Below are 24,700 nucleotides of genomic sequence, written 5' to 3'. Positions count from 1 at the left end.
CTCTCTTCTTTGAGAAGCCTTATTCTAATCCCTTTCAGCCCCCAGCCATTCTGATTGAGGTGATCATCTTGTATGTTTTTACAGTGGTTTTGTATAGCATGCCTTGGCTTATTGACTCTGAAACTTGCTTTTTCTGCCAGGCTATCACATATTTGGATTCTAGCACCTAGCACAGGGCCTGGCACGTGGTAGGCATTCATTGATTATATATTTGAATGAATAAATTATGAAGATCCTTGTACGCCAAGGTGATTAGAAGCTTATACATACCAGTGAGCTCTTTTAATTACTTGTTTTTTGCTGCAAGTCCTGAAGAGTCTTTGAGGCTGATGATGCTATTTTTCAGGCACTTTGCATGTTTGTCATCCAAGTACATGTGTCCTGGTGTGCCTGCAGTGATGAGCACCTTATTGGCCAACATCAATGCCTACTATGCCCATACAACTGCCTCTACCAATGTCTCTGCATCTGATCGCTTTGCAGCCTCCAACTTTGGGGTGAGTGTGATGTAAAAATATACTTACTCATTTGTTATCAGTCAATAAAATTTGATTTTTCCCAGTGGGTATTACAGAGTTGTTTGATTTGCCTAAAATTCAGAGAGCTGCCACTTAGATTAACTTGTTTCCTTATGGGTATGTAGACTATGCTGATAGACTATCCTTATTTCATTATAGATAGGTAGACCTACTAATGAATTCTCCTCAGACATGGATAAATGAGAGAAAGTGGAATAGCATCACTGTGGTTATGGGAGCGCCACCTGGGCTCAAGCAGAACCTCTCTAGGCCAAGAATTTGGTTGAGTCACTAAAGTCCTTAGTCCTGCAAGTCCACAAGTGGACCTTTCTTAACATTATTTTGTTTCACTCTGACTCATACCACTCAAAACTGATGTCTAAGTGAAGATACCAGTATATTCCTGAGCCTGTCCCATCTCCTAGTGTTTGGACTATTTACCCTATCTAGGATATGTCCTTTCCTTGTTTTAAGTCACTTGAGAAGTTGAATCTTTATTTGGAATGTCACCTGCCATAAGTTCAGTATAAACTGAATGAAATATCTTTGACCCACCACAAAGATTACCCTCTTTAGGAATAATATTACTGATATTCCCAAGTCTACTGGGTCTCTGAGCCCTGTTTTGTTAGTAACCACCTTCTCTTATTTTGATAGAGTCTATGGATAATTAACATCATTGACTAACCTACTCAAATATGTATTCCATTATCTTATCCCATTATATATATTTACTTAAGACCTAATGATCTATAATATAATCAATATATGAATTCTAGGAGTGCTATACCAACAGCCTATATAACATGTGATTCCACATTTAATTAGACCTTTTCTATAAAAATCAACTATTAAAAGTGTGTATAACTTATTTTAACATTAAAAAAGTATAAACTAAGGAAAATGATGTGGAACATGGTTTAGAGAGATACTCTCTCAGGTCTGCTTGATCACCTTCCAAATGAATCACTATTCCTCCTCTTACCATTACTGGTAGGCTGTGGCTATTTAACTGGTAAGAGCTACCTCAAGGTAAGTCACGAGACCACAGACTCAGGAACAAGTTGGAGAATATGTTTTGAATTTCCTTTTATTTGACTTAGAGAAGTTAGAGTCCCAAAAGGATGAAGGTACATGGGTCATCTCCTGTTGACTCTTATATAGAGAGTTGTTTCCTCATCCAGAGATGGTTTTGTTTCTGCTACAGTCTAGGGAACTCAGATTATTTCTCTCTTCCCTATTATTTCCTACCCTCAGAAAGAGAGATTTGTAAAACTACTGGACCAGCTGCACAACTCACTGAGGATTGACCTCTCTACCTACAGGGTGAGTGAAGACATGACTGTGAGTTGGAAAAACAGATAATATCAAGCTCTGTCTAGGGAGACTCTAGTCCAATCTTGGCTATAAAGATTGAAGGCAAAAAAAATTGGTCCCTGTCATCACACCTACATAAATGGCCAGTGCCACTGATGTCTGTGGTTCTTCAAACTTCAAGGACCGTGCATGCAGTGTGTAAATAGTAGCAGGTGTAGCTGATTTTTTTTTTTAATGGGTAGTTGGCTTTCCAACCACACTGATGTCCCTCTATCAAACTTTCTGATGACATTCTCATTAGGGAGTCTCCTGAGGATAATCTCTTCCAGAAATGCCCCTTTAAAAATTAGATACATATATTTCTTTTTTGTATTTTCCCATATTCTCTTTAGTTTTCAAGGGAGGTATGAGAATTTGGCTAAGGGGAAAGAAAGAGTAGCTTGGCTTGGGCAAGTCATTTGTAGCAGAGGTCATGTCCATTCCTAGAATGGAGAGAGGAAATAGATTTACTAGGAGGGTGGGTACCTGGGACAGGGCAGGACAGGAAAATAGGCAGTTTCCCAATTCTTCCTAAGTTAGATCTTCTTAGAATGGCTTTGTTACTTGCTTTAAAGTGAATTTCCAGAACAGGCAATATATCCACATTAAAAAGTAAGTATAAAAATAACCTCAAAGTCAAAAAGAAGTGGAGTTTTAATTATCTGCAATTTCAGTGTCCTCCATTTGCATGAATAATGGAGAGTTGACTGTGTATCTTATATTTGGCATATAAGTAGCCATTTAAAGGTTTAAAAAAGCAACCCTTAAAAAGGAGAGTGGCTCAGTATCTCCCTTCAGCTCTCCTTGGCAGCTTCCTCCTAAAACTCATGCCAAGGGGAATGAAGTGAGGCATGGTGGGAAGGTCCTAAGGAACTCAATCCAAAGCAGATCTGCTCAGAGCTCTGCCATTTTCATTTTCTGGCTCTGGAATGTGGAATAGATAGGGTGTCTTGCATAGAAAGTATATATCCTTGATCTCAGTCTGGTCTATAGTGTGACTCCACTTATATTGTGGAATATACAGTTACATTGTAACTTTTGAAGAACTTTTGAACTTTTGGGTATAAGAATCTTCACCCAAGAAAAGTGTGTGTATATAAGTGTATATGTGTCTCTGTGTTGATTTGTGCAAATGCTCACACATTGCAGGGGAAGTAGGGCTGGTGTAGTAAATGTTGTTTTCGGGGCTGGGGATTATTAACCCCTTGTTTTGGCAAGAGCCTCTCTGTGTCAGTAGAAAATAGAGAAAGACCTGTAGTTTTACAGCTTTTTTGTTCAGCTTAACTGGGGAAAATCCCAGTGGGTAGCAGTTAAGGAAGCTTTTTATGTCATTGCTTTTGGCAAGGAAGGCTGTCATATTTCTCTGTTCCTTTCTTAAATGTGCTTGATTTGCAACAGAATAATTTCCCTGCTGGAAGCCCTGAGCGGCTTCAGGACTTGAAGTCAACAGTGGATTTGCTGACCAGCATTACTTTCTTCAGAATGAAGGTAAGAGATAAACTGGGCTAGATGATGGTGGACTGGGCACCTGGGCATGGGAACATGGAGAATAAGAATCATTGGGCACAATCTGAGGCTATGGTGTTCATCACCTCTAAGTCCACATTTCCATACACCTGTCCCCTGGGTTACATCTGAGAAGACCATGGATCAACAGGGATGGGCTGGGTGTTTCTGTCAATCAGATATCCTAGCAATTTCATCCTAGGGCAAGGTCCAGGGACCCATCGAGAGATGATGGGATCTGGAGTAGAGGAGAATTCTAGGAGGGATTTGAGGGGAATTCTAGGAGGAGATCCCACTCAGATGAGGAGGACCATGGGCCCATATTTCTTTTATTAATTGGCAGGTACAAGAACTGCAGAGCCCTCCAAGAGCCAGCCAAGTGGTAAAGGATTGTGTGAAGGCCTGTTTGAACTCCACATATGAGTATATCTTCAACAACTGCCATGACTTGTATAGTCGCCAGTACCAGCTGGTAAGAGGTTCAAGATCAGGAGGGACTGTCAGTGGCTCTTGGATCCTCGGTTTTTCTTTACTGTGGTTATGGTGGAAGGGAGCTCAAGACAAAGTCCTTGATGTTCTTGAGGGTGAATAAAGTGTAGAGTGAGGACCTTCAAGACCATGTGAGGCATTTGTGGATTGATAAAGCACCATTGGACAAGATGTGACATAACTGAGTTGAACAGAAGTGGCAACAGTAAGTTTTAGTTTGGTGCTAATGTAAGTGACCAAAATTTCAGCAGTTTTAGGGGGTGAGTAGGTGAATTCTCAGTCCATCTCAAAATCTGTTTTCTCCCCCAAGCTTAATTTGTTCCAGGCTGCCTTCCTCTGAGATCCATAGCTGTCTCTCTACTTGCTTGTGGATGTTTTATTTTCCCTCTGACCACTTCTCTCTGCACTGCATGGTCTTCTGAGATATATTCATCAGCTGACTATCAAGGCTGACTCTATCCTTCTGTGAGGCTGAGCTGCTTCACCTGTTTTACGCTGACATCCTAACCTAGTACCTGGTGACTATGTCTATTTCTCTAGATCCTTCCAAATAGTATCTTTTATTTTCTCATTTCAAAGCCAGGACTTCTTTTTGGGTCTAGGACTAGATTAGAGTTTCTGTCTTAATAATTCTTGCAGACCATACATTTGCAAAACAGATTTCCTTTAGTCCAATAAATATGTATTGCATTGAATCAGGTCTGAGGAAAGCATAGTGCTCCTTCAATAAGTCCATAAGCCTATATATCACTCTAATGAAAGCAGTCTGTTTGAAGTGCCTTGAAAGGAGAATAAAATTAAAGGAATTCCAAGAAGAAAGAAGTCACTTTTGATCAGGTATTGGGAAAAGCTACATAAAACACAGGCGTTTGATATATACCTTAAAAGGCAGTAGGATTTGGACAGCAAATGATGGGAGGACAACTTAAATCTCTTGGACATTTATTTACCCTTTGGTGAATATATCCAGTTTGTAATACTTCCTTGGAACACCTCAGTAAAGACTAAAATCTGATTCACACTGCCTTCTCCTGTTCCCAAGTGTATTTTTTGTGCCAGCCCTATCTTTAAGGCTTCCTCCTTTCACGTTTTGTAAAACATCCCATTTATTCTGAAATTCATGGGAGATTTTCCCGGGGCCTTTGTTTAGCTTGCCACACTCTGGACTCCTGTCACTCATCTATGGTTGGGGAAGACACTGTTCTCAGCTTTGAAGACACTGTTGTCAGCTTTGATTTTTCAACTATGCAGGGATCTATCTGAATAGTCTCTATTCCCTAAATGAGATGAACCTGGACTTTGAAAGAGAGCTTATAAACCATTCAGGCACTTTATTTAGCCTTTGAATTTTACCAACTTTTTTACTCATTTTTCTCAGTATATTTACACTGAAGTTAACCATTGGTGTCTTTTTTTCCCTTCTACTCACCTTCAGTCATTGGTTCATTTATCCAACTCTTCCCTTAACAAATTGAACACATAGGGATATAAAGTTGGTTAAGACACATCTCTTTTTTGGCAAGCTCATTGTTTGTTGGGGGGGTAGGGACACAAATTACTAGATTTATTGTTTTTTATTTATTATTACTGCATTTCACTGTAGTTGCTAAAGGTTCATGGAGGGTGTTCTGGGAACCGAGAAGAGAGGCATCTAACCAGACCAGGGGTATCAGGAAAAACTTTTCAGAAAAGGTAAAGCTCAACCTGAATTTTTTTTTAATTTTTATTTATTTATGATAGTCACAGAGAGAGGGGGGGGTGAGCAGAGACACAGGCAGAGGGAGAAGCAGGCTCCATGCACCGGGAGCCCGATGTGGGATTCGATCCCGGGTCTCCAGGATCGTGCCCTGGGCCAAAGGCAGGCACCAAACCGCTGCGCCACCCAGGGATCCCTCAACCTGAATTTTGAGGAATGAGTAGGAGTTGGTAATGAAAGGGGTTGGAGAAGAGAGGGATATCAGATAGAGGTAGTGGAACATTTGGAGGCACAGAATTGTGAATGAGTATGTTAATTTGAAGAAATATAAGCAACTTAATTAGAGTAGTTACAGTGTCAGGCTTTAGAGTTCAGCTATCTGGGATCAGATCTTGGTACTACTACTTATAGCTACACAACCTTGGGCAAGTCATATAACCTCACTGCCTTCAGTCTCCTTTTCAGTCAAATGAAGATGATAATTTCTACCCAATGGAGTTGTTGGGAGGATTACATGAAATAATGCATGTAAAGTTCTTAGGGTGCCTGGCACCTAATAAGCACTAAGTAAGTGGTGGTGGGGGGGGTGGTAATGGCTATAAGGAAAGAGAATTGGTAAGGTGTGGGGTTGTGAGAGAGGTCATATCCTGAAGGCCTTTTGTGTCAAGGAGTGGAGTTTAAACTTATTGAAGGCCTTGACTGAAGGTCATTGAAGGCAGAGGAGTCACACTGTGAGATTCTTCTTGCAGAAAGATTACTAACTGTGGAAGAGGACTGGAATGCAGATTAAAGACCAATTAGGAGACCATCAAATAATAAGGATTGATAGTGGCAGAAAAAGTTGAAGAGATGTATTTAAGTGATATTAAGCAGGCGGAATCCACATTCTCTGGGTGCTGTCCTGGTTTCTAGTAACTTCCTTGTAATACAGGCTTATTAAGGACTGTGGAAACTGTGATGACATCCCATGTAAAAGTCCTATTCCTCTTCTTCTGGATGGTTCCAACTTTGCTTCTGTCCTGGTGAGAGATAAATGTCCATTCCAGTGTCTGTGCAGTGTCCCCTACTTGTCCTGTCTAGGATCTGAATGTAGAGTTTTCCTGAGATTCACCACTGTATTCCTTTACCTCTACCCAACCAGGTCTTTTTTCTTCCCCCATCTTTACTGGGATATAATTGACACATAACATTGTGTAAGTTTAAGGTGTACAATGTAATGATTTGATACAAGTATATATTGTGAGAGGTTTACCACTGTAAGGTCTGCACCTCACATAATTATCATAATTGGTTGTTACAGTGAGAACATTAAAGCTCTACCCTTATAGCATTTTTCCAGTATATAGTACAGTACTGTTAGATGTAGTCAACCATGCTATACTGTAGATCCCCAGAACTTACTCATCTGAACTGACCGGCATCTTATCATTTCCCTACCCCTCATCTTCTGCCAAATACCATTCCACTCTTTCTATGGGTTTGAGGTTTTTAGATTTTTTCATCGAAATGAGATCACACAGTATTTATCTCTCTTTCTGACTTATTTAATTTAGCATAATGCCTTCAAGGTCCATCATGTTATTACACATGACAGGTTTTCCTTCTTTTTATGGCTGAGCAATAATCTGCTATATTTATATACCACATTTTTTTAATCCATTCATCTACTGGTGAACAATTAGGTTGTTTCCATGTCTTGGCTCTTGTGAATAATGCTACAATAAACATGGAGGTTCTAATATCTCTTTAAGATAGTTATTTCATTTCCTTTAAATATATACCTAGAAGGGGGATTGCTGAATCATAGGGTAGTTTTCTTTTTAATTTTTTGAGGAACTTCCAGTACTGTTTTCCATAGTGGCTCTACCAATTTACATTTCTGCCAGGAGTGCACCAGGATTCCCTTTTCTCCATATCCTGGCCAGCATTTGTTATCTCCTACCTTTTTGAAAATATTTATTCTAACAGGTGTGAGGTGACCTCTCTTTGTGGTTTTATTTGCATTTTCCTGACGTTTAGTGATATTAAGTACTTCTTTATGTATTTGCTGGGCATTTGTTGTTGTTTGTTGGTTGGTTTATTTGAGGGGGTTGGGGGTGGACAAAGAGGGGAGGGGCAGAGGGATAAGGACAACAGACTCCCTGCTGAGTGGGAAGCCCAATGCAGGGTTCCCTCCCAGAACCCTGAGATCATGACCTGAGCCAAAGTCAGGTCTTTGACTGAGCCATCCAGGTACCCCTTGCTGGGCATTTGTATGTCTTCTTTGGAGAAATGTCTATTCAAGTTTTCTACCTATTTTTAAATCAGAATCTTTTTTTTTCTGCTAATATTTTGGATATTATATTTTGGATATTCATCCCTTACCAGATATGGTTGGCAAATGTTTTCTCCCATTCTGTAGGTTGCCTTTTCATTTTGTTGATTGTTTCTTTTTGCTCTACAGAAACTTTTTGGTTTGGTGTAGTTTCAAATGTTGATTTTTGCTTTTGATGTTTGTACTTTTGGTGTCATATCCAAAAAATCATTGCCAAGACCATTGTCAAGGAGCTTTTTCCCCAATGTTTTCTTCTGGGAGTTTTATGATTTCAAGTCTTGTATTTAAGTCCCTAATCCATTTGGTGTTAATTTTTGTGAGTGATATAAGATAGGGGTCCAGGTTCATTCTTTTGCATGTGAATATCCGGTTATCCCAGCACCATTTATTGAAGAAACTATCCTGTCCCCATTGAATATTCTTGGCTCCTCAAGACCTTTTCTTATCCAACTAGGCAAATACCTTCCTAGATATAGTTCTTCCTCTTAATAGCATTCATGAGGTTAAGGGAAGTTCTAAACCCACTGAAGGTTGGACCAGTTGCATGCTAGCTCTGTGCAGTAGCTCCTGTAGAACTTGAAGATGAGATGTATATATATGTGTGTGTGTGATGATGTAGGGGAGGTGTCACAGGAGACTGCCAGTAGGGGTCACACAGAACTAGACCTATTTAGTGAGGTTGGAGGGGCAACTTACTTTGGCTGAGGAGTCACTATACTCACAGCTACTGAGAGAATGAGGAAGGGGGACAGGCATTCTTATGTCTCCTAGACTGATGAAGTTTATCATATCATATCTCCCCTGGAGCTGGGGAGAGAAGTTCTCTTGGATGGACTCTCTGTGTATGAGGACCTCCCAACAGTCACCCCTCTGACAGAACATAGGCAGTTTTGAGGAAGATGGGCCCTAGGAGAAGAATGGTACCTGATTCTAGAGGAAGGGGTATGGGTAAGGGATGAGAAAGAGGAAGGTTGGAGACATTCTCCGCATTCTACTCTGACTCTCACTATCTCCTTTGGAACAAGAAACAGGAGCTACCTCCAGAGGAACAAGGACCCAGCATTCGGAACCTGGATTTTTGGCCCAAACTCATCACGCTCATTGTGTCAATCATAGAGGAAGATAAGAATTCCTACACACTCGTTCTGAACCAGTGCGTATCAACCCACTTGGCCCTATGTGGTTGGTGGTTGGCTTGTTGATCTGTCTAACAGCCTCTTTCTTTCCTATCTCTGTGTGTTTGCAGTGCCACCTCTTCCTCCTGTACGTCCATCTGTCCCTCTGTCCTTGTATCTGTTTGAGTAACTGTTTCTGGAGACAGGTGTGGAAATGTAATGCCCCCCCCCCCCAGACTGAGCCAGCCTCCCTGGAGTGAGAGGCCCCTGGGAATGGCTACCATAGGAGTCCCAGGGGATCCAGAGACCATGTGTGTATGTGTCTGTCCACTGTGAATAAAGTGGGCTTTCTGATGCCCACGTCCTTGCACTTTCTCGTCCATCTTCTTTACCCTGGGCCTGCCTTCTAGCCTCAACTCCTCCTCTGGGCCTCAAATCCCTGCTTCCTGGGCATCCTCTTCCCTGGGCCCAACTTGCCTGAGGAAATCCTTTGCCCCCACTTGTCCTTCCACTGGCTCCTAGGTCCCTTTTCTCCAGATTGAGCCTAGTCCTGTTTCCCAGGCTTCTCCTCTCTTCAACTTGACCTCTATGAGATTAGGTACATTAGCTTTGGAATCAGTCAAATCAAATAGTTCTTACTTTTTTCTCTGACTGTGGCTTCTTCCATCATCCAGGTTTCCTCAGGAATTGAATGTGGGAAAAGTCAGCGCAGAAGTGATGTGGCAGCTCTTTGCCCAAGACATGAAATATGCACTGGAGGGTAAGGGTGTGCCCAAGGCAATGGGCTGTAGGCCTCCAGCCCAAGCACCTTGTTTTCTATCGCTTTACTCTCCCAGACAATTACAAACTCTGGGTGCATGGTATGGTGAGAAAAGAGAAATTTCAGGCCTACCCCTTAGGAATCCTTAGGTAGGCAGAGGTTCAGCTAAATTAATAATAGAAATGGCTGTGTAGATATGGATTTTCCCTTCCAGCTTTAGAGCAAGTGCCTGTTTAAGACTTTCGCCAGCCCAAAGATCAACTCTTCCTATGCTGGGTATTCTCAAGTGGACCCCTCCCTGGATTATGAAACATCTTATGAGGTTTATCCTTATAGTCTTAAAGAATCATAGAACCTAAAATACACAGATAAGATTATTTTCTCTTATTAGAGACTGCCTGGCCTGGCTTTCCTTAAAAGCTGTTCTAGATTGGTATGACGGAGCCAGAAAGATACTCCTTCCCTCTCTTCTCATATAAAGCAGAATCATGGGGATCCCTGGGTGGCGCAGCGGTTTGGCGCCTGCCTTTGGCCCAGGGCACGATCCTGGAGACCCGGGATCGAATCCCACGTCAGGCTCCCGGTGCATGGAGCCTGCTTCTCCCTCTGCCTATGTCTCTGCCTCTCTGTCTCTCTGTCTCTCTCTCTCTGTGTGTGTGTGTGTGTGTGTGACTATCATAAATAAATAAAAATTTAAAAAAAAAGCAGAATCATGGAAAAATTATTATTCATCTTGTTCATTCAGCTTATTCTTTTATTCATTTCCCACTTTGGTTCACAAAGATACCATGGTCTGCCTGTATCCAGTCTTCCCATTTGTACCCTTCTGTGTTCACTTATTTAGTTGCCATTCTCGTTGTCTTTATATGTTAGTCTGTCTCCTCAATCTGTGCAAGTGGACCTAAAAGGAAGGGGAGCAGTCTGAGGCAAGGACAAAGCAGAGTTAGGATTTTTTATGTTGGTGGAGTGGCAGGGAAAATGGGTAACCCTCAGACTTAAACTTCTGAGGTTTAGGAGCAGTAAGTTTTGAGGTCAAAAGAAACCTTGAAGATCTGTGTTAAGTTTGAGACAGCCAGAGACTGGACATGCATCTTCTGTAACTCTGCCCCAGAGCAGTGGCTCCCTCTTGCCCACACCGGTTCAAGCTTGTGGCTGTAGCCCAGGCCTTAGCCTTTCAGGTCAGTGAAGAAGTCACTTGTCCCCTCTGCAAGTAGCACTCAGCAAGCCTAAAAGGGGGAGCGGGAGTATAGTGGTAGCATGGTCCCAGTTCTTAAAGAAGCTCAGCTCTGGTGGGGTTTTTCTTTTTTGGGGGTGGGGGGAGATAAATACCCCTGAAAAGTGAATCAATTTCACAAGACAGATAGTATGAGGTAGGGCAGGGGTTTTCAAACAGGTATCTTAGGAGCTAAGTGAAAAGGGAATACCTGGGTGAGAGAAGAGAGGGCGACTAGGCTTCAGGCCTTTTACCTGGTGCTAGTTAAGTCAGTTCTGCTTTTATCGATCTTACATGGAGTTCTAGGTGAGATTTCTTTTGAAGGGGGAGTTCTGCTAATGTTTACAACAAACACAAAAGGATTGAAAGCTGCTTTAAAAGAAATAATGTTGACCTGGTTTCAAATCTCACTTTCACCACCTAATCAGCAATATGTTCTTAGACCAATTTTTGTGAACTTGCATTTTTTATCCATAAAATCTGTTTCATTGAGCTGACGAAGTAACATGTAACATACTTAGCATATTGCTTGGCATTTACTTGGCACTGAATACATCTTACTAAAGACAGTAAGAAACCCCATAGGCTCATGAGCAAAGATGCAGTGTGAGCCAAATAGCATTTTTTTGTTTTTGAGACAGAGCATGTGTGGGTGGGGAGGAGCAGAGGGAGAGGGATGCCTGGGTGGCTCACACTGGGTGAGCCACTGGGTGGTTGAGCATCTGCCTTTGGCTCAAGGCATGATCCCGATCCGGAGATCAAGTTCCACATTGGGCTCCCTGCGAGGAGCCTGCTTCTCCCTCTGCCTATGTCTTTGCCTCTCTCTCTCTCTCTCTCTCTCTCTGGCTCTCATGAATAAATAAGTAAAATCTTAAAAAAAAAATTCTCTTTCTCCCCCTCTTTTTTTAAGATTTTATTTATTTATTCATGAGAGGCAGAAAAAGAATTTTAAGCAGTTTCTATTCCCAGTGCAGAGCCCCATACAGGGCTCAATCTCATGACCCTGAGATTATGACCTGAGCTAAAACCAAGAGGCAGACACTTAACTGACTGAGCCACCCAAGCACCCTACACAGTAACATTTTTATAAGATTTCACCTCAGTGGAAAATGGGGCACCTGGAACATGGAGAGATTAGAAACAGGGACTGCAAATGATACTGTAGTAATTTAGGGCTGAGGGGATGGGGTTGGGGTTAGAGCAGAGAATTGGAAAGGGAAGAATGGGTTTTGATAGCCACTGGAAGTTGTAACAAGACTTCATGATTGTCAGAAAGTGGAGAGCAAGAGAATAGGAAAAGTTTGGAGACTGGGATGATAAAAGGATAGTGTTGACTCCAACTGTGAAAATGCTATCATTCGCCCAATTTTTTTAAGTCCGTTTTATTGAGGTATAATATACATACATAAAATGAAAATACCCTGAGTATAATTTGATGAGTTTGACAAATATACACCCTTGTATAACCACTATCCTAATTAAAATATAGAACAAAGTTTCTTCATGCAGCAGATCCTCAGCCCATTCACTTAAGGGCTTATTGAATATTTTGCTTTATGTCAGGCACTGTGCTAATTGCTGGAACCCCATTGAGATGAATGAGGCATAGACCCAGCCCTTTGAGAAGCTCACACACCAGTCTAGACAACAGACTTATAAATTGGCAGTTCTAGTTCAAAATTATAAATGTCACAAAAGGAATAAGGGTAGGGTGCTGAGAGAACAGTGTAATCCACACCTGGGATGGCTTCTAGGAGGACCTGGGAAGGCTTCCTGGAGGAGTGATATACAAACTGAAACCTGAAGGATGGTAGGACTTGGCCAGTAGGGAAGGGAGGTTGTAGGCTATGGGAAGGAGAGACGCAGAACATTTTAGGCAGAGGATACAGTATGTTCAGAGATGTGAGGTCTAGAAAGACCTGTCATGCTTGAGGAACTGGAAGCAGTAGTTTAGTATGACTGGCACATTACAATGTAGGGGGAAGAGATAAATAGGAGATGAAGATAGAAAAGTAGGACAGCCAGATCATAAAGAAGGTGGTAAGCCATGTTCAAGCTTTTAGACTCCATCCTAAGGCAGTTTGGAGTCACTGAACGGCAATCCCATGTGTATCAAGTGTATAACATGGAAAGGCCGCTCATTGTGGCTATGGTATGGAAAATGGTTTGGAGGAGGAAATCCAGATTGGTGACTATTGTAGTAATACAGATTAAAGATGGTGGGAACAAGACCTAAGCAGGTGACTGTTTAAAAAAAAAAATGGATAGATTCTAGAGTTTTGGAGGTGAAATCAATAGGGATTGGTGATTTAATTGGATGGGAATAAAGAGCAAAACAGAAGACTTGAGGATGTTGCTCAGCATTGAATAAGAGGCTATAATTAGTGTGTGTATACTCTGTTCAGCTTCAACTGGAGATGTTAAATGGCGAAAAATGGGGACTAGAGTTAAATTCTGGCAAAGTGAGATGTTCCATCAAAGCCTTAGACAAATAGTACCAGAACCAAAGAGAGATTTGGGGGAGATATCAGGAAGCTGGATAATTGAAATCTTGAGGTTGAAAGAACTCTTCAAAGATCAAAGATGCATAGAAGGAAGAATGTGGAAATCAGGGGCAGGAGAAGGTGGTTGGTTTTTTTTTTGTTTTGTTTTGTTTTTAAGATTTTATTTATTTATTCATGAGAGACACACAGAGAGGCAGACACATAGGCAGAGGGAAAAGCAGGCTCCCTGCAGGGAACCCGATGCAGGACTCGATCTCAGGGATCAGGACTCAATTCCAGGACTCTGGGATCATGCCCTGAGCAGAAAGCAGATGCTCTACTGCTGAGCCACCCAGGTGTCCCCAAGAGAAGGTTTAGAGACTTGATTGCCCTTGGCCCTTTTGACAGATTAACCACCCCTGTACTACTACCCCACAACAGCAACTTCAAGCAACTTTACTGGAGCATGACTGTATGGGAGTTGTTAGAATAAAGTATGACCAGTGTTTCAGTGGTTTTTCTGTTACTTTCTATACCACAGAAGTTAATAGAGAAATTGGGTTTTGGGACCAGAGTACAGATAAAGGATTGACAGAAAAAGAGAAAATTATATAAATACAGTAACTTGACAGTCCCTAGAAGGAAGCAATTAGAGAGTTTTGGGATGATAGAGCAACACTGCCTCCATTCCTAGTGGGTTACTGAACTGGAAGGAAGGAGACCCCTCCTCATGGTACCTTTTTATATCTCCAGGTTCATGGACTGGTTTAGGGATAGTAGAGTATGGGGTGGAGGAGAAGGGGCAAGCCCTGAGAAGCCTCTCTGATGTCCCCAGAGGTGGTGCTGCCTGCCATGCCAGGAGGTGAAATTTCCTGGGACTGGGAGCCTTTTGAGGTTGAATCCTGAGCTCCCATCTCCTCCTCAAGTGTCTGTTGTACTAATTCACAAGGGCCAACTGCCCCAGATTGGATTTCTGCCTTGATGTGAAGGAGCATCACCCATAGCAAATCACAGTTGAGCAGTAGAGTTCACAAGGACCCTGACCATTTCTCTGTTGCTCCGTACTCTTTCCCATTTGTCTACTTTTACCGTTACATGTAAGCACACAGTTGGCTTTTATTATTCAAGTTAAAGTTTTATCTATAAAGGGGGTGGGTACAGAGAACTTGTGGTTGTAGCCAGCGCTCCAGGGATTCTGGACAGAGGTGATGTTTGCCCTGGATTCTCCAGAAGACTCGAGATCCAACTACATGACCTTAAAAGTCCATACATAATAAGCATCCCATTTTTTCCAGCATGATAGCCCTTTCATCTGGCTGTGTTTCCATGGTTTCCAAACTGACTATTTTATTTGCATACCTCTTAGAGAGTTCATTTTCTAAGTGACTCAGCTTTGTTCTGGGGTCTTTCAGTTTACCTCAAGATGCTCTTAAACTCTGGCTGCTTAACTGCTACCAGCTTGGACCCACTTTGGTTTTTCCTGTCTCTGTGTAGTTGTCATTGACCCATCATGCCATGTATAGCTCCTCATTGATGCATCTAAGCCTATTTGAGGTTACTAGGATTAGAGAAGTCCTAGGAAACCACCATCCCTCTCTAGTCCTTGGCAGTCTCCCCACTAATCAACATTAGCACCCACATCCCTTTCTCTTCTTCTTCACCAGAGGCCAGTATCTCAGTTGATACTTCCAGAAGCTAGAGCAAGAAAACTACTGATCTTGTCCGGGAGTTTGGCTTAGTTTCTGAAGGAAGATTTGGGCCAGGCTCTTGGAAAACAGAGTACTGGTAGGGGGAGATGGTTGTGAGGAAGTGGTTGGGAGTCACCCTTGTTCTAAGATATCTGATAGAGCTGCCTGACCAGATCTGCTGCTTTGGGAAAGCTCAGGAACCATGGCCTCTACTGCTGGAACCTGACCCAGCCTCATTCCCCATCACTAGAGCATGAGAAGGACCGGCTGTGTAAGAGTGCTGACTACATGAACCTGCACTTCAAGGTGAAGTGGCTTCACAATGAATACGTGCGAGATCTGCCTGCCCTGCAGGGGCAGGTGCCTGAGTACCCAGTGTGAGTCATCATTTGGGCACTACACAGGGAAGAGGGGGGGGGGGTCCCTCCATCTTAGAGGGCAGGGTGGGTAGGACTTGTATCTTCAATTCAGTTTAGCAAGCCAGTGTTGAGACTGCCAGTTATGGGCTCTGTTGTAGAAAGAGAAAAGCATCAAACCATGCCCTACCTTCCAGAAGACCCTAGTCTGGGGGAGGTATTAGACACATGGCATATGCTAGCCACTGGCTCCTACCCCCATTTCTCCTGTCTGGCTGCAGGTGGTTTGAGCAGTTTGTCCTGCAATGGCTGGATGAAAATGAGGATGTGTCCCTGGAATTCCTGCGTGGGGCTCTGGAACGAGATAAGAAGGATGGGGTAAGTTGGAGGCTTGGACTACACAGAGGTCAGGCCAGGTCTCCCAGCAATTAGCAGCCAGCAGAAGTTCCGGGGCTTTATTTTCTTCCCTTTGAGTTCATAAGGAGGACTTTTGAGGGCCAAAGAGTCATCCCTGCTGGGCAGAGCCCTTGTGTACCCTACACACTTGGGAAAGGGTAGTGGCTGAAGATGATGATCCTGTTGTTGGCCTTCCTTAGTTCCAGCAGACATCAGAGCATGCACTCTTTTCCTGCTCTGTGGTGGACGTCTTCACACAGCTCAACCAGAGCTTTGAGATCATCCGGAAGCTGGAGTGCCCAGACCCCAACATCCTTGCCCACTACATGAGGAGATTTGCTAAGGTGACCATGACCCTCCTTTCTCCCTTTCATTCGCCTTTACCATGCTCACAACCTCATCATAGGCCTGAGCGCAATTCCTCTCCATGGTGGCCTTCAGGTGAAGTCTAGTCTTTCAAATGAATGAAGCATTCTCATTTGCTTGTGTCTGGGACAGACTGGTGGGTTTGTCTTGGTGCTGTTCTGGGGTTGAGAGGGGGTTTTGTCCTTTACTGTGAGATTCCCCTCTACTTCCCTATTGTTCTGGGATGAGAGGTATGACCTCAGGCAAGATCCCTGTAGGGAGAGCTAAAGGTTCCTTCCTTTCCTTTTCTTTTTTCCCCCAGACCATCGGGAAGGTGTTGATGCAGTATGCAAACATCTTATCAAAGAGCTTCCCAGATTATTGCACAAAGGAGAAAATGGTAAGGGTTAGGCCCTGCGGCCTTAAAGATGTTTGGGTAGAAGTGAAAGACATTTGAATCCTTGCTTTTGAGGCTGTCTCTTCTCAAAGCTGAGGGTGGGGTGATGCTTCTGACTTGATTCCCAATGGGGCTTCTTTTGAGATTATGTCACAAAATAAGAACTTGACTAGGAGTTCCTCTGAGCCTCCATTTGGTACTTTATTTTCTACTAAACTAGAGCTTTGCTTAATCTTTCCTTCTTTCTTTTTTAATAAAAAAATAAAATTTAAGACGTTCAAAGAGTAAATAAAGGATAATACCATGAACACCTGAGGCCCACCACCCAGCTTAAAAACAGAAACATTTGCTTCTATTCTTCATTCAAGGAGAACTGTCTGAACTGGTTCTAGATCTCAGTCCTTAGGAACAGATGCATAAAATATGAATTATAAATTCCCTGTGGCTTTTGAAGTAGTATGAGAGAGGTATCCTAGGCTTGATAGGTCCTATGTTAAAAGGAGCCAAGACTCACCAGCTCCATTTGTCCCCAAAGCCCTGCATCCTGATGAACAACATGCAGCAACTGAGGGTCCAGCTGGAGAAAATGTTTGAGGCCATGGGAGGCAAGGAGGTAGGTCTCAGGGTGTGGAATTGCTGCACTTTCCCTTTGTTCCTGAGCTCCCTGGGTGTAGAACTCATCAGCAATTTAGCTGAGGGTCTAGGCTGGGTTAAGCTGAAGGATCAAAGTAGGCATTGGGGTAAAGGCTCTTGGAGGGAGGAGTTAGTGGCACAGGAGGGGAACAAAAGACACAAAAACCAGCTCAGCCAAGCACACCTTCTTTGGATACAGTTGGACCCTGAAGCTGCAGACAGTTTGAAGGAGCTGCAGGTGAAACTGAATACAGTTCTGGATGAGCTCAGCATGGTATTTGGAAACAGGTCAGTGTCCCCACACAGTCATAAGAGCCAGCTATGGCCCCTGGCCAATCCCAAAGCCCCTGCTCCACACCCTCCATCCAGTGCAGGTGTGTGGATCTTCCCTTTCCTCCTGTTGGCTGTCCCTGCTGGAGCTGTACCAGGAGTGTGCTGGAATGGGCCTGAATAGCTGGTGCTGTTCCAAGGACTTTGTGTGTTTGGGCAGGGAAGGGCTGCACTGCGGGCACATGTGTAGTTTTCAGGTGCGGATTGATGAGTGTGTTCGACAAATGGCTGACATCCTGGGCCAGGTGCGAGGCCCAGGGAATGCATCCCCCAACGCCAGGGCCTCTGTGGCTCAGGATGCAGATAGTGTGCTCCGGCCTCTCATGGACTTCCTGGATGGCAAGTGAGTACAGCATTCAACTGTCCTGTGGGACAAGCAAGGCAGAGGCAATCAGATGGGGGAGCTGTCAAGGAGGGAGGGCTCTCAAATCCTCACCCCAGTCTTACCTGTTACATGGGCCTGCAGCCTCACTCTCTTTGCCACTGTGTGTGAGAAGACAGTCCTGAAGCGTGTACTGAAGGAGCTCTGGAGGGTGGTCATGAACACAATGGAAAGGATGATTGTCCTGCCCCCACTCACTGACCAGACGGTAAGGACACTCCCCTTCCACTTTGTCCTTCTGTCTCCCCTACCTTGCTCCACACTTCCTGAGTTTGGAGTCCTCTGCTTTCGACTGATCCTCTCTCTGTCCAGGGCACCCAGCTGATCTTTACTGCTGCCAAGGAACTGAGCCATCTTTCTAAGCTCAAGGTATATGGATGTATGGAGTCCTTCTGAGGCTGAGGGTGACAGGGTGCCAGGAGAAAGGAAATGTGAGCTTTGGAAACAGAAGAGGAAGAGAATGAGAGGAACATGTAGTGTGAGCTGGTGGGTGGGGGAAGAACTTCCCAAGCTGTCCTGATGCTATTGCTTTCTCTGCGGTTCCAGGACCACATGGTGCGAGAGGAAACGCGGAGTCTCACTCCAAAGCAGTGTGAAGTCCTTGACCTCGCTCTGGACACTATCAAGGTGGAGACCTCCCCCTTCTTCAGACAGTCATACTACCCTACCTCAGTAACACCACCTCTTGGCGCTGGCATTCCAGTCTGCCAGACTGGTGTCCCATGGGCTTTTGCCCCCTAACATCCAGAAGGAAGTGATTTTTATGTCTGTTTCTTTCTTTGCTATGTCCATATTGCTGCTTGGAAGCAACCAAAAGTTACCTCCTTTATGGTCTCAGATGACTTACCACAGACCCAGGGCACCACTTTTTCTTGGGTTTTGAGTACAGTTCAGTTTACTTAGTTCCTCATTGCTATACCTGAATATTTTCCACTGGGAATTAATCTTTCATATCCTTATACCCCAGATCTGGCAGAAATTTCCCTCTTCCACTTTAGTATAAATTTGTTTGGGTTTTTAAATTATTTTTTTCCTACTACCCATTCATTCATTCGACCAGGCAACATATGCACATGGCACTGTGTGCTATAAAGGATACAAAGAGAATCAGATATAGTTCCTAGCTTTAAGAAGCTTATAATTTGGTAAGGCTGTAATAAGGAAGATACACATGAACTGTGATGCAGGTCACTTGGGAGAGGTATGTCATAAGTATAATATTCTCTAAGGGTTCAGGGGGGTAAAAGGGCACTTCTGGCTACTCTCTCTGCCTGAAATGCTTCTATTTCATATCTTTGCCTGTCTGGGTAGATCCATACTTTAAAGACCACATCCAGGAGTGTGGTCATCCCTTACTGCTCCTACTCAAGTAATACTCTTCACCTGAGAGGTTCTGACTCTACGTGGCATTCAGATCTTGTTGTTTATGGTTTATTGTCCTCATCATCCTCTTTTGGCATCCTCATTGAGCTTCTGTGTGATTTCGCTGAGGACGGTGTTGAAAGCTGCCTCTCTATAAGGGGAAGAGGCTGTAGCAGGTGTTCTTTTGTCTTTCAGCAATACTTTCATGCAGGAGGTAATGGGCTGAAGAAAACCTTCCTGGAGAAGAGCTCAGATCTGCAGTCTCTACGCTATGCCCTGTCTCTCTACACACAGACCACAGATACACTCATCAAAACCTTTGTGCGCTCACAGACTGCCCAGGGTAAGGCCTAAGGACTTTGAGTCCCTGTCTCTGCTTCTTGCAACATTTCTGCCTCTAGGGAGTCAGTATCTTCCAGCCTTTAGGGAGGATCCAGCTACTTCTTCTGAGAGCCAAACTCTGATCCCCAGGATTTCTTGAGGGACCCCAGTACTCACCCTCACAGCATACTCATACCAGACAGGTATATCATAGGGACCCAGGAAATGTGCCTGAGACTCTTTTCTCAGACATTGCTTGGCTAGTGCATGTTTATCAAGGAGTGTACCCTATCTTTTAGGAAGTACCTGTCAGGAAGCCTTGAGAATGAGTGGTTGAGACACTCGTGAAAACTCAGCTTTGGAAATCTTTTTGGAAATTGTCCTGGGGAGAGAAAGCAGAATACTATAGATTGTCTAGTGTGGATGAGAAAAAAGACTAGAAGAGGCATACTATGAGAGCATTTGAAGAGAGGATGTGGATCATGGGCCTCTGTGCATAGCTGAGGCTCCAGCCTCATGGGTAATGCTAATGCACAGGGACCCAGTCAGCTAGTTTTCTCCCTGTGACTTCTAGTTCTCAGAACCCCTCCCTGTCTCTAGGCAGGCCTCTCTATAACAAAACACATTGCCCTAGATTTGATTTAGACTGAAATTCTGCCCCTGGCCCTGGAGCACGGCCCTCCCAGGAAAGACATTCAGACACATCTGTTATTTCTTCTTCCAGGGAAACCCATGTGTGATACCTGGAGTAGTGAATCTGATTGAGGGAGTAAGAGGACTTAGGCCTTCTGAGCTGTGGATCCAGAGCTGACCTGACGGGGAAGAGGGATCTAGGCAGTTAGACTAGAGTAGATGAAAGGTGAAAAGATGCAAGGGACCTGCAGTACTGCTCCATTTTCCACATCTGTTCTTATTTAAAGTCTAGGTGGGAAGAAGAGAGAGTAAAGAAGTTACAAACCTTGGTCAAGGAGTTACAATCCTTGGTCAAGGGGTCGGGGGGATCATTTACATAGCTGTATGTGGAAAGACTTGTAACATCAGAGGAGGATCTGAGTTAATCCAGAAAGGATTTAACTCTTTAGAAATCCTGAGCTTTAAGCTACATGTAAAGATGAGGAAAGACTGAAATGGACACATATGCAGTAAGAGCAGGGGTGGGTACTGCAGTGAGGATCTGAGTATATGTGTGTACCTTTTATACACATTGCTTTTTACCCTTTCATTTAAAGCCAAGGAGATTAGAGCCTATGTTTTTCTTTCCTGCCCTGCTGGTCTCAAATACCTTCTCTCTGTATGTTCTTCTGTTTTCCCCATGATCTGATTGATCTTTGACCTATGAAGTCTAAATTGGAGCATTCAGGCTTTGACCCCAGCACTTTGTCTTTCTCCACCTCATCTCTGTGCTCCCTCAGGATATATGTAGAGCTGCGCTGAATGGCTGTTAATCCTTAGACCTCTAACTGATTCTTCTTTCTCTGTCCTGCTGCTGCTACTACCTCTTGACTTGCCTGTTCTCACTCAGTGCATGATGGGAAAGGTATTAGGTTTACTGCTAATGAGGACATTCGGCCGGAAAAGGGTATGTTGTACACCTTCACATGTGAATTTAACATAGGCTAACACTGTTGCCTGTGAACTAGAATGAGCTGCTTAGGCTGACAGTAGGGGAGCCATGTGTCAAAGTTCAGAAGCTCTATTCTAAGTCTCAGAGATGAGTGATGTATTCATACAGTCTCAGACTAGGTTAACAGTAGTTCTGTCCTCAGGATTCCCCTGCTCCTATACCAGAGGACAAAGAAGTTTTATCTGGGGTGCATGGAATTGGTATTTTCTCAAAAAAGACTGAAGCCTCTGCTGAGGCGAGCCTACAAACTGGCCAGAGATTGGGACTGGGAAGTTGCTTGTAGAGAGGTCCAGGTGTGAATAGGACATAGTCTGAGCAAGGCAGCCTCCCAACTGGAGGCCTTCTGGAATCTGAGGATAGGTGGCAGAGTATACTGCCTTTGGCTAGAAGGGATCCACATTTTTCCCTTGAGATACCATGGGGTGGACATGATTTCCAAAGATACAGGGTGGCAATACTATCCTTCTCCAGTATCTTCCAATGAAAAATTCTTCAGTCTAGGATATAAAAGAGGTTTGGGGAATGTTAAGAGATTCCTGGTGCATTTTTGGAACATTTCACCTAAGATGTTGTCAGCCTAATGCATTTTAATACACAGCCTCATTCTTTATCCCCTTGCTTTCCCTTCTCCCATTGCTTACTTCCCCATGGCTACTTTGAGTGATTGCTTTAGGCTTTAGGGAATAAGGTGGTAGCCTTATAACTCCTCAGTTTTACCTGGGATAATAGGCCTGAAGTTTTAGAGTTCTCCAGTATAGGAACAACTGTCCATCTGTCCTTCAGGATCTGGTGTGGATGATCCTGTGGGAGAAGTCTCTATTCAGGTGGACTTGTTTACACATCCTGGAACTGGGGAGCACAAGGTCACAGTGAAAGGTGAGTGGCACAGACTTAGAGGTCTCAGATCTTTTCTTATGCAGTGGCCTTAACAGTTGAAGGCAGAGTCTGCTTTATCCCAGTCCTCCAACTTAGCCCCCTTGGAATGCCACCTGGGGGCTCCAGAACTGGGAACACTTGGTGGGATCTCTGACAGACTTCCCTTGTTTGGGCAGTGGTAGCTGCCAATGACCTCAAGTGGCAGACAGCGGGTATGTTCCGGCCCTTTGTGGAAGTGACCATGGTTGGCCCACACCAAAGTGAAAAGAAGAGGAAGTTCACAACCAAGTCAAAAAGCAACAACTGGGCTCCCAAGTACAATGAGACATTTCACTTGTGAGTTATGGGGTAGGGAACCTGCAGCACTCTGGGGTGGGGGTGAGTTGGGAAGTAAGACTTGAGAGGGGAGAGAAGGGATGGGTTAGATGGGGTAAATTCAGTTGAACACATTCAGCTCTGGCCTCCTCCCTTCCTCCTACCCTGTGCTCACAGCCTCCTGGGAAATGAAGAAGGGCCAGAAGCCTATGAATTGCAAATATGTGTGAAGGATTACTGCTTTGCCCGTGAGGATCGTGTTTTGGGGCTGGCTGTGATGCCTCTGAGGGATGTAGCAGCCAAGGGCAGCTGTGCTTGCTGGTGTCCCTTGGGCCGGAAGATCCACATGGATGAGACAGGCATGACTATTCTCCGGATTCTATCTCAAAGGAGCAATGACGAAGTGGCTCGAGAGTTTGTGAAGCTCAAATCGGAGTCTCGTTCCATGGAAGAGGGGAGCTGAGCACCTAGATTCCTGTGCCAACCAAATGGCATCAGTTCCACAAGTTAGGGCCAGTGAGAGTTACTGTGTAGCCAGCTTAGGGTCCTCATAGTCAAGGGGCTGACTCCTTCAGTTTAAGGAAATTTAAGGAAAAATTGGGGTGATCAGAATATGTCTTTTCATAGAAAGGGTCACAAATCCCTGACCAGTAGGTCTGTGGTGCTAGGAGCTGGGCTGTGGGGGCTACTGCATAGGGAGGTTTTCCATAAAGGGAGGGACAGGCATCTCTGAGAGTGTTAGCCATTCTTGGTAGACACCCCTTCACCCCACACCCCATCTCTACCCCTCTCCATGCCATACATTATCCAGTTAGACTTATCCATATCAACCATTAGAAGAACACAGAGAGCCTGGAGCATGTACCTAGTTAGCTAAATAGTCAGTTGAGCCTACAGTTGTTGCTGAGCCCTATAGTCTGGATTGGGAGTATGACCAGGGCATGAACATACAGAACAGAATTTAGACCATACCTTGGGAGCAGGATCCACTAGTTTTATGGAGCTCCATGAAAACAAGGCTTTGAGGGCAGCCCAGGTGGCTCAGCGGTTTAGTGCTGCCTTCAGCTCAGGGCCTGATCCTGGAGACCTGGGATCGAGTCCCACATCGGGCTCCCTGCATGGAGCCTGCTTCTCCCTCTGCCTGTGTCTCTGCCTCTCTGTGTCTATCATGAATAAATAAATAAAATCTTAAAAAAAAAAAAGAAAAAGAAAACAAGGCTTTGAGACTGAACAAGATACCTTCTAGAAATGAGCTGTGCTAATCCTTTCCCCCAAATTATACATCATGAGTAGAATGAGGTTTACATGGTACTTCGAGCCCTTAGCAGAATACTTTTGGAACCCAGGCACCAGAGGCCCCCTGCCCAGGAGCCCCCTCCCTCACTCCTGTAAGAAGGGGAGCAATGATGTTTTCACACATGAGAGGCTGTTCCTTTGTGTATGTACCTGAGGGCTAGTTGAAGGATCCAGGAGAGAGGGTTGTGTTTTCTTCTTGGGTAGGCTCTGAACAAAGCCAAAAATTATAGAAACCAGTCTAGAAGCAGTCCTCCTTACCTAAGGCTCCTGCCTTCTGGTTGTCCTTCACTTTGCAGAAAGAATCTAGTCTTTGGCCTCACCCCTCTTCATCTAGGTCAGCTGCTGTTCCCCTCACAGATGTTCAACCCTACAGAAGGAGCTTGGACTATCTATCATCCCTTTTACAAGGCTGGATGGAGGAGGCTTCAACATTCTCTGAGAAGTCAGAGACAAACTCTTTCAGGAGGTCATATGGACTTCTCAGGCCCTTGATCAGAGATGTGACGTGGTTCTTGGATATCCTTATTAGCAGCCTCCTGGACCTCCTGAGGACTCTGTGTTGTCCACAGCTGTACTGGCCATTACATGAAACAACAAACCAAGCATCTCTGCTGTTGTTAATTATTGTATGTGCCATTGTTACAGAACATTTTTGGCTAGCCTCTAATAAATTCTCTTATAGCAGCCTCTGGGGTCTGGTAATTCTGTTAAGGTGTGGAAAGTTGTAGAAATGACTATCTTGTATAACCCTGTAAAATGGTAGATTTTGTATCTGGCCCTTCACTGCCTCCTCCTCCTGACAAATGATGGAACCTAAAGCAGCTCTGGATAAGCACCAAGCAGTAAAACAGGTAATGGACTAGTATCTTGGCCTTGACTGGAATCCACCACCCCAGTTAACAGAGTCATGGGACCCAAAGTATCGGCTT

The 24,700-nt window shown here is 44.1% G+C and overlaps 1 protein-coding gene across 1 annotated transcript in view; it reads left to right on the top strand.

Annotated features, from left to right (window-relative positions):
- The window catches only part of UNC13B (unc-13 homolog B), a 227,314-nt gene extending 202,859 nt beyond the window's left edge, over positions 1 to 24,455 (top strand). The window contains exons 20-39 of the mRNA XM_055301919.1: positions 347 to 497; positions 1,776 to 1,844; positions 3,273 to 3,362; positions 3,724 to 3,852; positions 8,905 to 9,032; positions 9,669 to 9,754; positions 15,389 to 15,515; positions 15,776 to 15,872; positions 16,091 to 16,234; positions 16,558 to 16,635; positions 17,168 to 17,245; positions 17,465 to 17,553; positions 17,786 to 17,938; positions 18,062 to 18,185; positions 18,290 to 18,346; positions 18,524 to 18,604; positions 19,535 to 19,682; positions 22,068 to 22,160; positions 22,337 to 22,496; positions 22,653 to 24,455. Of these exons, the coding sequence (XP_055157894.1) occupies positions 347 to 497; positions 1,776 to 1,844; positions 3,273 to 3,362; positions 3,724 to 3,852; positions 8,905 to 9,032; positions 9,669 to 9,754; positions 15,389 to 15,515; positions 15,776 to 15,872; positions 16,091 to 16,234; positions 16,558 to 16,635; positions 17,168 to 17,245; positions 17,465 to 17,553; positions 17,786 to 17,938; positions 18,062 to 18,185; positions 18,290 to 18,346; positions 18,524 to 18,604; positions 19,535 to 19,682; positions 22,068 to 22,160; positions 22,337 to 22,496; positions 22,653 to 22,938 (2,368 nt within the window). The 3' untranslated portion in view covers positions 22,939 to 24,455. The remainder of the gene's footprint in view (positions 1 to 346; positions 498 to 1,775; positions 1,845 to 3,272; positions 3,363 to 3,723; positions 3,853 to 8,904; positions 9,033 to 9,668; positions 9,755 to 15,388; positions 15,516 to 15,775; positions 15,873 to 16,090; positions 16,235 to 16,557; positions 16,636 to 17,167; positions 17,246 to 17,464; positions 17,554 to 17,785; positions 17,939 to 18,061; positions 18,186 to 18,289; positions 18,347 to 18,523; positions 18,605 to 19,534; positions 19,683 to 22,067; positions 22,161 to 22,336; positions 22,497 to 22,652) is intronic.
- The last annotated feature ends 245 nt before the right edge of the window (positions 24,456 to 24,700 follow it).

Source organism: Nyctereutes procyonoides, unplaced genomic scaffold (genome assembly GCF_905146905.1).
Source record: "Nyctereutes procyonoides isolate TBG_1078 unplaced genomic scaffold, NYPRO_anot_genome, whole genome shotgun sequence".
Lineage (NCBI taxonomy): Eukaryota > Metazoa > Chordata > Mammalia > Carnivora > Canidae > Nyctereutes > Nyctereutes procyonoides.
This window is presented reverse-complemented; position numbering and strand designations above follow the sequence as displayed.